This window comes from Nematolebias whitei, chromosome 21 (genome assembly GCF_014905685.2).
Source record: "Nematolebias whitei isolate Nwh7 chromosome 21, NemWhi1, whole genome shotgun sequence".
NCBI lineage: Eukaryota > Metazoa > Chordata > Actinopteri > Cyprinodontiformes > Rivulidae > Nematolebias > Nematolebias whitei.
Window position 1 is genome coordinate 29635812 of NC_056518.1, and position 14082 is coordinate 29649893.

A 14082-nucleotide genomic window follows, 5' to 3' on the forward strand; every position below is an offset into this window, starting at 1 on the left:
TGGTCTAGCTCTGGCCTAGTCTTGGGCTAATCCTGGCCTAGTCCTGATTTAAGCCTAGCCTTGGTCTAATCCTAGTCTAGTCCTGGTCTAATCCAGTCTATTTATGGTCTAATCCTTTCCTAGTCCTGGTGTAGCTCTGGCCTAATTCTGGTCTGTTTTTGGCCTAATCCTGGCCTAATCCTAATCTAGTTCTTGTCTTGTTCTGTGCTGCAGACTTACTTCTTGTCAATTGGGAGGAGATTATTCAGGGTGTGAAGAATAATTAAAATGTATAAAAAATAAACTTTTGAAATTAAAAACAGATTTCTGAATCTTCAAAGACTTTGGATAGAGTTGTTGTTTTACATGTTCAGGGATCATCAATCTGTGACGTTCAATAAATCAAATTGTTAGAGTTTTGAAAATCACCACTTCCTGTTTACATTCAGTTTCTATTTCTGGCTTCAGTTTAGTTAAAATTAAACATGGTTCTGGTCGCGTCGGCTGATAATGATGAACGCCGAAGGTCCTTTCTCTTCCTCCTCCTCTCTCATCTTCATCTCCTCTTCCTCCTCGCCTTCTCCTCAGAACAGAATAATTATTTGTCTTCGTTCTCGCTCAGCTGGTTCCTCATCCATCTTGGTTTGCATCACTGAGCAGATCCCGGGGTCTGAGCTTCTGTTTGAAGCTCCACAACCAGCTGACACTTCTACTCCTCCAATTAAACGTTTAAACTTGACAAGTCTTGTTTCTAGTAAACGTTTTGCTCAAATTGAAGATGTAAAGATTGACTTTTGTAGGGTAAAGAACAAAAAGCCCAGTGTAAGGACGCTTTGTCGCTTTGAGGACTTAAATAAGCCCGGATCCTCCGTGTTTTTGAGCTGCGATGATGTCTTTGTCTCAGACAGCTTCCTCCACCCGTCTGTTGAATTGAAACTGGGCCGGTTTGTCTGTGGAATGACAATGAACTGAGGAGGAGACCCCGACTTTCCTGAGGCTGCAGGGATGGTGAAGAGTGAACGGAGCTAAATCGATTAGCCACTGCAGCGCGGATGCTCGGTGGATGATGAGAAAGAGAGGCTGAAGCTGGTATCGGTCAGGGATGTTTGGAGGCAGAGGCCGTTTTTATTTCTCTGGGTCCTGATTCAGCTTGCTCACTGTTGATTTTTACTGAGTTTTATTTTTTTTACGCACGTTGTTTGACGTCTAACTACGGTTAGCCATTCACATCAAAACGTTCAGCTCTTTCAAGAAATGAGTGGTGTCAAGTTTGGTATTTGTAATTTGTATACTTTTCACAATATTTACTTTTACTTAAAAAATTATTAATAAAACATGCTGAATTTTTTTCTAATCCTAAAAATCAGTTTTGCTTCAGCATACTACTGCTAATACTACTGCTGCTAATGCTACTCGTGCTAATACTACAACTAATACTATTACTACTACTGCTAATACTGCTATTACTAGTACTGCTATTACTACTACTACTACTGCTAACACTATTGCAACTAATGCTAAGTGGTGGTCACGGATAAACAAAAAGTTAACTTCGCTAACTGCTAATTTGCTAAAGCTAAAACACTAACTTTTATCACTTCTATCACTGACTCTACAAGACTGTCTGTACAGTGACAATGTTGTCAGTGAACACAACTCTAAACGGTTCATAAATCACAGGTAAAGCATCCATGTCCCATTCAGAGGTGAGTTTTCAGAAATTAATCTGGTCCATCAGAACCAAACGGATGCAGCAGAACTGTGCAGTGCTGAAGCAGAGTGATGCATTCAATGTGTGTCGGACGTCTCCCTCACGTCACTGTAATGAATTAACTCATTTCATCTTCTTTGTGGTTAACTACTTTTATAAACTAAGTGCAAAGTTGATGTGCGTCATCATCAATATTCTCTCAGTAATAAATTTGCACAAAAGTAAATATGTGTGAAATGTGTGAGAGAGTCACGTCCCAGACAGTGTGAGCTTTGCAAAGCATGCTGGGTTAAAATTATGTGTGCAGTGTTTCTGACTACGATGTTTCTGAGTGTGAAAATGGGGTTGTCATGTTATTTTCCTGTTCTGGTTTGGTTGGTCTTCATTTAAGTTGGTCACTATCACTGACTGTCAATCGACACCATGAGTCAGAGACAGTTTGCTGTAGATATGAGGGGGAAAAGCACTGGCAAGTGTGGCGACATCACCGGGTGGTGCTTAGCTGTGCTTCACTTAGCTCCGCATAGCATCACTTTGTGTAAATCACAATTGCTTTTAGTGCATAGAACTGTCTTTAAAATAATTAACTGACTTGAATTTATCAGATTTAAATTTAGCAGGAGCTAATTCTGCTAAATGCTTTCAAAGTTGATGGAAATACTAATCCGCTAAGCAGAAAGTTCGTTACGTTATTAGTGGATTAGCGGAACTGTGCCCACAACTGCTAATGCTATTATTACTAATGCTATTGCTAACACAACTAATGCTAATGCTATCAATGATAACTTTATGTAAAATATTGTTTTATTACCATACCATACCAATTTATTTATATAGCACTTAAAACAGCAACAAGGCCAACCAAAGTGCTCTACAAAAGAACACAAACATGCACAGCAGACAGGAAAACATAATATAGAAATACAGATACAAATAGCAGCAGAAGCTAACTAAAAGGGCCAACAGAGTAGAGAACAGACCGGGCCAAAACAAATCACACCGTGTTAAAGGCAAGCGAATAGAAGTGGGTCTTCAAGCGAGACTTAAAGACTGAGAGTGTGGGAGCCTGCCGGACACTCAGTGGCAACTCGTTCCACAGTCGTGGACCTGCAACAGAGAAAGCCCTGTCACCTCTGAGCTTACGACGGGTTTCTGGGACTGAGAGAAGCATCTGGTCTGCTGACCTCAGAGAGCGCGGTGGGACATATGGCTGCAGAAGATCAGTGAGATAGGATGGGGCGGAACTGTTCAGTGATTTAAAAACATACATGAGAATTTTGAAATGGATCCAAAGGTGAATGGGTAGCCAGTGCAGGGAGGCCAAAACTGGCGTGATGTGCTCTCTATAGCCTGTGCCAGTTAAAAATCGGGCTGCAGCATTTTGGACCAGTTGTAGACGAGCAATGGAGGACTGACTGATTCCAAACAGAAGTGAATTGCAGTAATCAAGCCTAGATGTTATGAAGGCGTGGATCACTGTCTCAAGGTTCTTTTTGGTTCTTATTGAATGAAGCCTTTTAAAGCTTTTAAAGCCATTTGCTATGTTTGGCTTTTAGATAGTGCTGTGCTACCTTCAGCTCTTAGTGTGTTGCTTTTTTAAGCTAGCAATTCACTACTTTTCGATTTGAACAACAATTTGCTATTTTTATCTTTAGGCTTAATTTCAGGAAGTCGTTTATATCTGAGCGCTGACTGAAGTTTCACAGGAAATTAATTTTCTCTAGTTTTAATTGTAGAAGTTTGTTTGATAAATGAGGCTTCAGCTCGGAGAAAAAACTTCCTATCTCCTCTTTTCTGTTTCCCTTCATCTTCTTGATCTCTGCCGGTCCGTACCCTCCTCCGACCCCCCCTCCTCCTGGCAGGCTCTCCTGTAACGGTGTGAGGTTGTCGGGCCCGGCCAGATTAAGGCCTTTGTCCGAAGGTATTTACATCCGGCCAAACCATATTAAACAGCGATTAGAGGGTTTCACAAGTGCTGAAAAGAAGAGGGAGTCGTTCCAGGACGAGCAGGATTTACGTTTGGAGAAGTTGTGAAATGGAGGAAGAAAAATGGAGGGGGGAGGTGATGGTTGTTGTTTGTTTGGGAGGGGGGGGGGGGGGAACTTCACAGATCCTGTTTGAAGGTCATGTGATGTTGGCAAGTCTGACAGGGTGCTGAGCGTGCCAAATGTTTGGCAGCCGGTGCAGCTTTTTTCTTTTTAATTGGAAAACGAGGTAGAAGAAGCTGCAGAGGACGTCCCTGTTCACACCGCCATGTCTGTCTGTGAGGGTTTAGCTTCTCTAAAGGTTTACTTTAGAGTAAAATATTTCACAGCTTCATGGTATGTCAGCTTAGTTCCTAAATATTTGATTATTAAATAGTTTTACCTGATTTTTACTGTCATTCATCCGTCCATCCATCAACCATCCATCCATACAGTCATCCATCCATACAGTCATCCATCAACCATTCATCCATACAGTCATCCATCCATAATTCATCTATCATCCATCCAACCATCAATCCATCCATCCAGCCAGCCATCCATCCATCCATCCAACCAATCAACCTTTCATCCATCCATCCATCCTTTTGTCCATCCATCCATCCATTTGAACCACCTCATCTGGCTTCAGTACATAACTTTGTCTGCTGGCTCTGCAGAGAAAACTATTTAAGACTGCCTGGATCCAGGATCTGGTTCTTTCAGTCTCTACCCAGAGTTCAGGACCACAGGTGAGGGCAAGAATGTAGATAGACTCGTAAACGAAGAGCTTCTCCTTGAAGCTCAGCTTGCTTTTCACCACAACGGACCGGCACAGAGTCCACAATACGGCAGAAGCTGCACCGATCTGTTTGTCGATCTCACGCTCCATTCTTGGCCTGCACAGTATCTAAAAAATGTATCAATGTCCCATAGGAATTCAGACTGAAGGTTTTAATGGCAGAAAATGTGCTTTTACCACAACTGATATGTTGTCATCACAATTTTGACGGATATTAAAATCACTTGTTTTTTAATATTGCGCAGGCCTACAATATGCCAGGCACATACTAACTTGTGTACTTACTGCAGTGCCCAAGTGTCTTTCCTTATGTTTGTTGCCCTGGAAGGACGTTATTACTGCTGACTCTGCGGTTTGTATATTATTAGGATTTTGATTTACGGGACGTTTTTATTCAAAGAGCTGCTACATTCATGATTTAAAACAAACTAAAACAATAATAAACCCTGACCCCAGTGCTGTGAAATCCTTGCAGATTACATGTAATCTACTCAGCTTCGCTTCACAAACGCACACATCAGCCGACCGTAGAAGAAGCAATTAGTTACTTGCAACAGACCATTTGTTGCTGGATTGTTTGCTGCTGGTTTGGCAGAAACATGGGTTGGAAAAAGGAGCTCTTTGTGGTTTTATCTAAAAAATAAAAATAAAAAAAATAAAAAGTTTGATAAGTTTACCCGTCTGGAATCCATCAGTTTTAAAAGCATTTTAAACCCAGATGTGAAGCAACCGCTGGATTTACCTCCTGCTCTCCTCCAGACTGAAACCAACTGTTAACAAGGATGGTCTTGTTTTATTTATTTATTTTTACAGTCTGCGATGCCTCTCTGCGGCTTGTTCGAGCTTGTGTGGATGTTACTTAAGCAAGAAGAAGCCTGCCTTGAAAAACGACGATGTTGAAACAGAATTATAAATCAACTCGTGCAATCGATCCCATAAATGAACAAAACTTGAAAGAGGTCGAGGTTCGGCCTCGCAGACGAACGATGTCTAAACCTGCCGTTTGTCTTAATTTAGTTCTTTAGCGACGTGTGAGAAATCCTAACAAGAATCACCCCAGGAGTCCTTAAACACGCCTGAATTTAAATCTTATTTTGGAGACATTTTTGTCTACTCTTTAGCTTTAAAGTCAAACACGTAAAAGTTAAAAGTAAATATTAGATTAATTGAATTAACTCATTCTGAAAAAGTTTAACTGTTTAAGAATCTTTCCAGATGTGTGAGCTGCCCATGCCAGAGGCAGTATTGCACCCACATACCAAAAGAGAGGCAGGCTTTTGAACGATGAGCTGATAGGCTGGATGATCCCTCCCCTTTTTAGTATTGAGGATGTGGAGTTGTCAGATTTGGACCCGTCTGATCTCAGGACAGTTCTGGACTTCACCTCAGTCCATCTGGTCCAGAGAAGACGGGAACATTTCTGGATGGTGTTCACATCTGGCTTCTTCTTTTTCTGATAGAGCTTTAAGCAGCATCTGTGGATGAACTGTGTTTACAGACAACGATCTGTGGAAGTGTTCCTGAGCCCAGAACAGAACCAGACCTGGTTTTAATGTAGTGGCCCCTGAGGGCCTCGTCCTTTGAGCTCAAATATCTGCAGATTCTTCTAATTTCTTTATCGGATTATAAACTGGAGACGATGGAGATTAAAAACTTTAAACAGGAACTTTATCCTGAAATTGTTTCTCTAGTTTTAGACAGACTGCTGAATCTGTGCTCATCTTTACTTCTGACAGCTTCATCCTCTCAAAAAGTTTTTTTTTATACCCAGTCCTCTAACTGACCTGTTGACAATTAACATCATCACTTACTAAATGTTACGACTGTTGCCTCATTTTGACCCAAGGGCAGCAGGAGGGTTAAAACATTTGTCTTAAAACGGCCTGAATGTGTCGTTTGTCGTAACAAACTGCCTGTTTGCAACCTTGAAATATGACTAGTACAGCCATGAAAATGCTGGGAACTTTCCCAACTCCCCTGTATTTTGTTGTAAAAATCTTTATAAGAACATTAAAAACTTTGATAAATTACTTTAAAGTAATTTAAGCAAAGGAATCATCGTTGGGATTTTCCTCCTGTGACCAGAGGCGACAAACAGGTCAACAGTTTCCAGACTTGGTTTTTATTTTTCCTGTTCCCCCAGAATCCTCCGCTCGGTCCTTCTGTGTGTGGAGACTCCCGGCATAAAAAGGCCTTTTTATCCGCGAGGCTGCAGCCTGCCCACTGGCCCTCGGAGAAGTTTGTAGAGCATAAATAAACCTCTTCAGGACCAGAAGAGATGAAGGCCGTCAGCAGGATTTTACCAGACAACGCAGCCCTGTACCTCAAAGACAGACTTTATCTTATGCTGAAGGGCTATTTGTTATGATTTGGGTCTGAAAGGGTAGGAGGGGCAGGGAGGGCACGGGTCTCTTGATTTATGGAAGCATCGTCCACATGAACACACACAATCTTATTTATAACACGCCCTCAAAAGTGCATGACATTGATTCAAGCTGTTCCAGGTTCAGGCTGGAGGGGATTAATCCTGTTGGTAAGGTGTACTCTTGGTTCTTTTATCAGCTCAGAAGATGCTACGTGCTAAAATCACAGTTTCGTCTTACGACATTGTGCTTCCCTTGGAAGATAAGCAGCACAGCGTTGACTGGTCTCACAAGTTCTTGTCTATGCCACTTCAACTCGGCTTGGCTAGTCATTATTCCACAGACGGCTAGCTCTGGCTACACTATCCTCCACAGTCTTTGTAGTTGGAGGTGAACGATGCGTGCAGGGACGTGGCTGCATTGACCACTAATGACGAAAAGCTAACACTTAGGTCCACAATGTAGAACCAACAGTCCTAATAATCATCCGAGAGCCCTTAGAGAACTGTTAGGTCCATAAACACCCCAGGAAGTAGACAGCTCCCACATGCTGTGAACAGAGAGAACATTGAGATGTTGATTTAGTCTTTGCCTCAGGTGGGGGAGTTGAACTATCTGGGCGTTTTGTTCATGAGTGATGTAGTGGGAGGACTGGTCGACAGATCGAGGTCGCCTACTCGGTAATGAGGGCGCTGTTTTGGTTGTCCGTGGTGAAGAAGGAGTTGAGTTGAAAGGTAAATCTCTGGATTTACTGGTCTTTTAATGTTCCAACCCTCACCTGTGGTCATCAGGTTTGGATCATGATAAATATTTTTAAACAGATCCTGGATCCAAGCAGCTGAAATGATCTTCCTTCATAGGGTGGGGGGACTCGGCTTTAAGCGCATTGCATACTTCATTCGAAGCCGAGCAGATGACTTGCTGGCACGTGGTTGCAGGACGTTTGCTCTTGCACACACCTTTCATAGTTCATGAGAAAACTGCAGGGATCCTGGGAATCCCCGACCACTACCATATACATCATGGCACAGGTTTTTTCCCGCCACGTCTCTCTGTAATGAAGAAAGCGCCACACTTCAGCAGACAGTCTCCTCCATGCACAAAGTTTGTGGCATCTCAGTCCAGGAGTTTTGGGCTATTTGACTGTCTTGGTGTGTCTTGAGGAGTCGCACAGCTGAATATCTGAGCACTTTTCTGCATTAACAAATACACCCACAAATCTGACCAGTCACACAATACTTGACCCATACGTCTATGAGAAAAAGTTTGGCCTGAGCCTTGTGTCAAGAAGGGGAGGGCAAAGCTACTATAAGAACAAAAGTATGCCATATTCATAAAGCAACTACGTCAAAGAGAGCTGATTTTGCGGCTTTGGATGGAGTATACAGGGTGCATAGAGGGTGAGGAGCTCCATCATCGGGGGGAGCTTGGAGTAGAGCCTCTGCATCGAAAAGAGTCAGCTGAGGTGGTTCATTCGATTAGGATGCTACCTGGATGCTTCTTGACTGTGATCTTTGTGGACTTCAAGTGGATTTGAAAGAAAACCAACTGTCCTATACCAGCGAGAGACGCACTACGTAAAAGAAGGCAAACATATCTTCGTTTCTATGTATGAGTTGTTTAGGAAATATAAAGTTTGTGGAACTTAGAATATAAATTTAGACACCATACTGAATATTCGGTGGTTCAATCTCCCAAAATCACAAGATTTGAACCGTGATTTATGTTAAAACTCTAAGAGATGTCAAAACAGCAGTGAAGTCATGTATAATCCAACTTTCTGAGACCCGTTTAAATTTTAAATGTTTCTACTGCGACGCACGTCAGAGCTGTAGAGCGCCAAAGACGGCTGGGTTTTCTCTTTCGTTTTGCCAAAATTCCATGGTTGTCTATGGGAAAATTCTGCTCAGTTTTTTTTTTTTTAGCATATTTTGCCTACATTGAATGATGTATTGCAAAAACAAGCTCTCTGTTCCCTGTCAAGCCACGTTTTGATGATTTTTTTTCACGCAGTGAAACAAAATCGTGACAAACAGAAAGAAAAACCAACAGAACAGTAATAACGGTTCTTCAATGCTTCAGCGGTAGGACTCTTCAGTCTTCAGATTTCTAACCTTTTAAATTAAAATTTACATTTCATTAGCACTGGTTAACAGGGAGGCAGTACATTTTCTTGTATTTGTTTGCCTTTGATCTTAATAAAACAAATGAGTATTATTCTCCACTTTGATGTTTTTGCTGTCAGAGCAGAAATAAATGCGCCGTACAGAACGACCAAAACGACACATCCGACGAGCTTTAAAGAACAGCAGAAGATAAGCCCTCCTTTTTAAAGATCTATTCCTACGTCAGATTTCCATCTTTGAAATGCAGATTTGAAGCTGCTCTCAATTAAAATTCTGCTCGACCCGGGTGTATCCAATGGCTCGGGTAGGAGCTGCACTGTCTTCAAAAGCCAGTAATATGAGGTCAGAGGCGTGAAAACAGTCTGGTCTTGAGCAGTAATACTCATGTAGGGGAGTCAGAGAGGAGTTCCTGATCTGGGTCTGACCCGGCTCAGCAGAACAGAGAACTGAGACGCTTCCAGGTGGTAATAAATGTGAATAAGGGTTTCACTTATAGCCTTATTTTTGGGTGGTGGACCCACAGGAACCTTCCTTTAACTTTTACTTTCTGTTTCTGACCCTGAACAAAACCAAAAAAATATGAACTCAGTTTGAAAAATCACAAAGTGCAGATTAGCTGGGCTGTGGTCGATGAACCGTACGCCTCAAGACACCACCGCCGATCTTTATCTTCTACCGCTTATCTGTGGCCGGATCGCCTAGGCAACAGATCCGGGACAAGAACCCAGACCTCCCTCCCAGAGACTTTTCAGCACCTCCTGGGGAACTCCAAGGTGTTCCCAGACTAATGACGATGTATAATCCCTACAGAGTTGTGGGTCTGCCCCAGTGTCCCCGTTTAAATAAACCTCCAAAGGGAGGCAGATGAACCACGTCAGCCGACTCCTTTCGATTAAAAGTAGCAGCAGCAGCTCTACTCTGAGCTCCTCATCCTCTCTTTGAGGCCAATACGAAGGAAGCTCATTCCTGTCGCTGACTGTTGAAGGATTTCTTTACAATGGCTTTTAGTTATTGCGCAGAGAACATTTGAGGCTTAATTTTCAGTCTGCAATTTTTTGTTTGACTGTCTTATTGAATGCAGAGAAACAGGTGTTTGGTTACTATAAAGAGCCACTGGCAGCAAATGTAATGGTTTTTATTATTCACCTTTCGTTCTTCTTGGTTTTCATGTCAGAGAAGGTTGAGACGGTTCTTGGGGGTCTGTAAAGTCCAAAGTAAGCATTGCTTCTTTCACACAATTCCTTTCGTCTTTTGAACCCTAATTTCTCGTGTTGACGTGAAGATATCCTGCTGCTCATGCGCTCCCGTTTCCTTCACAGTCGTTAACAAAGGCAGGGTTTGTTCGTGTTGGACTTGAAGTTATTCTCGACCGTCTCAGTGTTTTTCTTCTTGTGACTGGAGGTTTTTGTTTGACCAAAAACGGTTGTAAATTTGGTTGTCGGAGCCAGAAACCACAACGCAGCCCTCCATTGTTGATTTAGGATCTCTACTGTTTTTAATGGGTGAGTAAAGACCAAGTGAATTAGAGCTTTTCTTAAAGGAATGCTTATCGCCCGCCGCCTTTTATGAATTCTGAACTACTGTCTTATTGGGTTTTAGTTGTTTTGATCAAACCCTATAAACAACGATAAATGTGATCTGATGATCTGGTAGTTATCACAGTGTGACTCAGCCAGAAGGAGCAGAATACTAGCTAGAAGCACGAAGAAGCTAAATAAAAATGGAAAGCCAAGCACAGCAAAAGATTAGTCAAAGCATGGATGAAAAAGTTAAAGAAATAAAAATAAAAAGCAAATGATAATGAGCAAAAGAACAGCTATAAATAAATAAAAATTAAAGACTAGCTAAATGCTAAACAAAGCAAAAACTAGCTTGATGCTAAAAACAACAAAAACAAAAAAACAAAAGACTTGCTAAAGTTAAAAGTAGATAAGTACTAGCTAAAAGCCCAAAATATCAAAGTAGAAGTCAAATGTGAAAAGTGATAAAAATGAGAAAAATCTCCATCAAGCAGCAAAAGAATAGGTAGAAGCTTAAAGTAACGAAAGGCTGAGTTAATGCTAATAATGCTATCAATATGTTGGATGTATTAAAAAGCTAATCCTCAAAGTGACAAACGCAAGTGTAAAGCTAATAATAGCAACAAGTAAGCTAAACATATCAAAAAACTACCAGCAGCAAAAGGTTAACTAAAAGTATCATTTGTTCTGTTGAAACTATTCAAGAGTTTTTTAGTGTTTTTGAAGTAACTGTCAGTACTGCCTGTTGGTTCTTGTCCAAAACAAACAAAATGTCTACATGTTTACAGCGGAGTAGCTCATCTATAAATCAAAGCACGCTTTTTGTGTTTCGTTCCAGCGTTTAGTCATCTCTTCAAACAGCTGAAGCTTCAGAGTCGTTCTTTCCTGGTGTCAGTTTGAGCGTGTCTGTGATGCATTCAGGTGCTCAGTGGTGTTTTTGTCCTTTCTGTCAGTCACAGTTGGGCGTGATCGCTGCAGTAAATCACACTCAGAATACTCAGTAATTCCCACAGGCAGGCGTGTGTGTTTGTGTGTGTTGCGTAATTTGTTGCAGCAAACTGTTTGAAAACAATCAAACTGACTGTCGTGTTTACGTGAAATTACGTTTTCTTTTTTCCGCTGACTTTCTGTCCCATTCTGACGGATTTATGGTTTTATAAATGTATCTTTTGTTTTTTACAACTTAGAGTTCACAACTTTTAATACGTTCATTATTTTTATTTCCTTTAACAACTAACGACAAGGCTGTGCTTCATTTAGGTCGGTAAACTGACGTTTTCTCTTGTTTCTGCAGATTTGGTGTCCAGCGAGGCGGCCTTTCAGGAGGACTACGTCCTGGGCATGGGGGACTCGTTGGACATACCATGTGACCTGGACGGCCCCCCGCACCCCGTCGTTTGGTTCAAAGATGGCGCTGGAGTCGTGCAGAGCAACCGGACGCTTATTGGCCAAAGGGTCCTGCGCATCGTCAACGTGTCGTACGAGGACTCTGGGGTCTACACCTGCTGGCTGGCCCGGACCAAATTGCTGCTCAGCAACTTCACCGTCAGGGTCACAGGTAATGGTCCATTGCTGTTCAGCTGTTTTAACCACAGAAAAATACTAAAAAAACTGCAGAAGCTGTGTGAACTCTAAGCTGAACTATTGCTGAAATCTGCTGAAAGATAAAAGTATCAAAAGGCATGTTAAAAGTAAAAAGAGGCAGAATAATGGCTGGAAGCTAATTGTACAAAAGATCAGTCAAAATATAAAAATAAAGAAAGAGCAGCTAAAAGCTAAACATAGCTAAAAGCTAGTTAAAAGTTGCAAAGAGCTAGCTAAATATGTAGTAAACTTGCTAAAATAGCTATGGGTAGCAGAAGACTTGCTAAAAGCAGCAATGGGCTAGCTGAAAGTAGCAGAGAGCATGCTAAAAGTAGCAAGAGGGAAGCTAAAAACAAAACAAAACAAAAAAAAACCCATGCCAAATGCTAGCTGAAAGGCCAAAGCTGCACGACAGCTGAAAGCTAAAAGAGGTAGACTAATAGCCGAGAACGAAAAGTTGCCAATGACGAGATTTCAATTTTGTATGCCTCTTTTGTGACTGTCTATTGTTGTCCTTGTTACTCACTGTTGTCATCACTCTTTAAGAAATCAGGTGTCTCTTGTAAATGAGTCCCCGAGGCTCAATGTGATCAACCTGTATAAATAAAAGTTGAATGAATAATGCTAATGGACAGCTAACGGCCCTCCCATTTCTATCGTCTCTAGAAACATTTTGGTTCTAATGTTTGAGGGTCAACACAGAAAACTGGACCCTTCTGGATTTTTCTCTCTGATCCGTCAAGTGAAATGTACAAATCTGTGAAAACACAAACCTCCTGCTTGTAATTGCTTCTTTCTAAATACAAATATCCCAGCTGTTCAGAACCTAAAATAAATTATTTCTGAAGAAATTCTAATAAAAACAATTGTTTAGTAAAAAAATACAGAAATAAACAAATAAACTTGAATTAAATTTAAGCATTATTCTGTTATTTAACCTTTTTTTGTTTGTTTCTAGATTCACTGTCATCTGGTGACGATGAAGACTACGATGAGAACGCAGGTAACTACGCTTAGATTTACTACAATTTTATAGTTGGCTTTTCTTATCGCCCATGAAATGCGGGTGATCTTGTAATCACTTGTCCGACGTTTGTTTTTTTGTTAGCAAAATATCTCAGGAGCTACTGGATGAATTGTAGTGAAACTCTTCGAAAGTTATTGTTGGATGTACGTCTACAACTGAATACCTTTTGGAATCAACCAGATTCAAGATGGCTGCCACAAGATGGCCACCACATCTATTCATCATAGCAAACACAAAAATGTCTAAAACTTGGTCATTGTTTCAAATCTGGAGCTAATATTTGATATTTGCAAACTGAGCTGGTTAAGCTAATGGACCACTAAAAGCTAAAAACAGCAAGTACTAGCTACAAAGCTAAGTTTAACAATAAGATATAAGTTCAAAGGCACAAAATGCTTGGTAGAAGTAGAAGAAGGCAAGCTAGAAGTAGCAAAACATTAGCTCAAAGCTGAAGTACCAAAAAGCTAGCTTAAATTTAAAGTACTGAAAGGTTGCCTAAATGTATCAAAACACAAGCTGTAAGTTCAAAGTAACAAAAAGCTTGTATAAGCAGCAGAAGTGTAGCTAAAATTATCAATAGCTTAGTAAAAAGCTAAAGTACCACAAGGCTAGCTAAAAGATAAAGCACTGAAAGACCGCATAAGTGTATCAAAATGCAAGCTAAAAGCTAAATGTAGCAAAACACTATCTAAAGCCTAAAAGAAACGAAGTGCAAGCTAAAAGCTCAAAAGTACAAGCTACTAACTCAAAGGCTAAAAATAGCAAAACACTAACTACAAAGCTAGAAGGTGCAAAAGGCTAACTTAAAGCTAAAGTACCAAACGTCTGTCTAATGAAATAAAACTTTGGCTATAAATAGCAAAACAAAATAAAACCAAAAAAAAAGGGGGGAGAGCTAATAAAGCGAAAGGCACAAGTCAAATACTGCAAAAGACACTTGCTAAAAGCTAAAATAACAAAGATAGCTAAATGTATGAGATGGTTTGCTAGAAGCAGAATTCTAGCT

The 14082-nt window shown here is 40.9% G+C and overlaps 1 protein-coding gene across 1 annotated transcript in view; it reads left to right on the forward strand.

The window, feature by feature from the left end:
• The window catches only part of fgfr3 (fibroblast growth factor receptor 3), a 52514-nt gene that overhangs the window by 4127 nt on the left and 34305 nt on the right, over positions 1-14082 (forward strand). Inside the window, exons 2-3 of the mRNA XM_037694541.1 lie at positions 11760-12023; positions 13008-13052. Of these exons, the coding sequence (XP_037550469.1) occupies positions 11760-12023; positions 13008-13052 (309 nt within the window). The remainder of the gene's footprint in view (positions 1-11759; positions 12024-13007; positions 13053-14082) is intronic.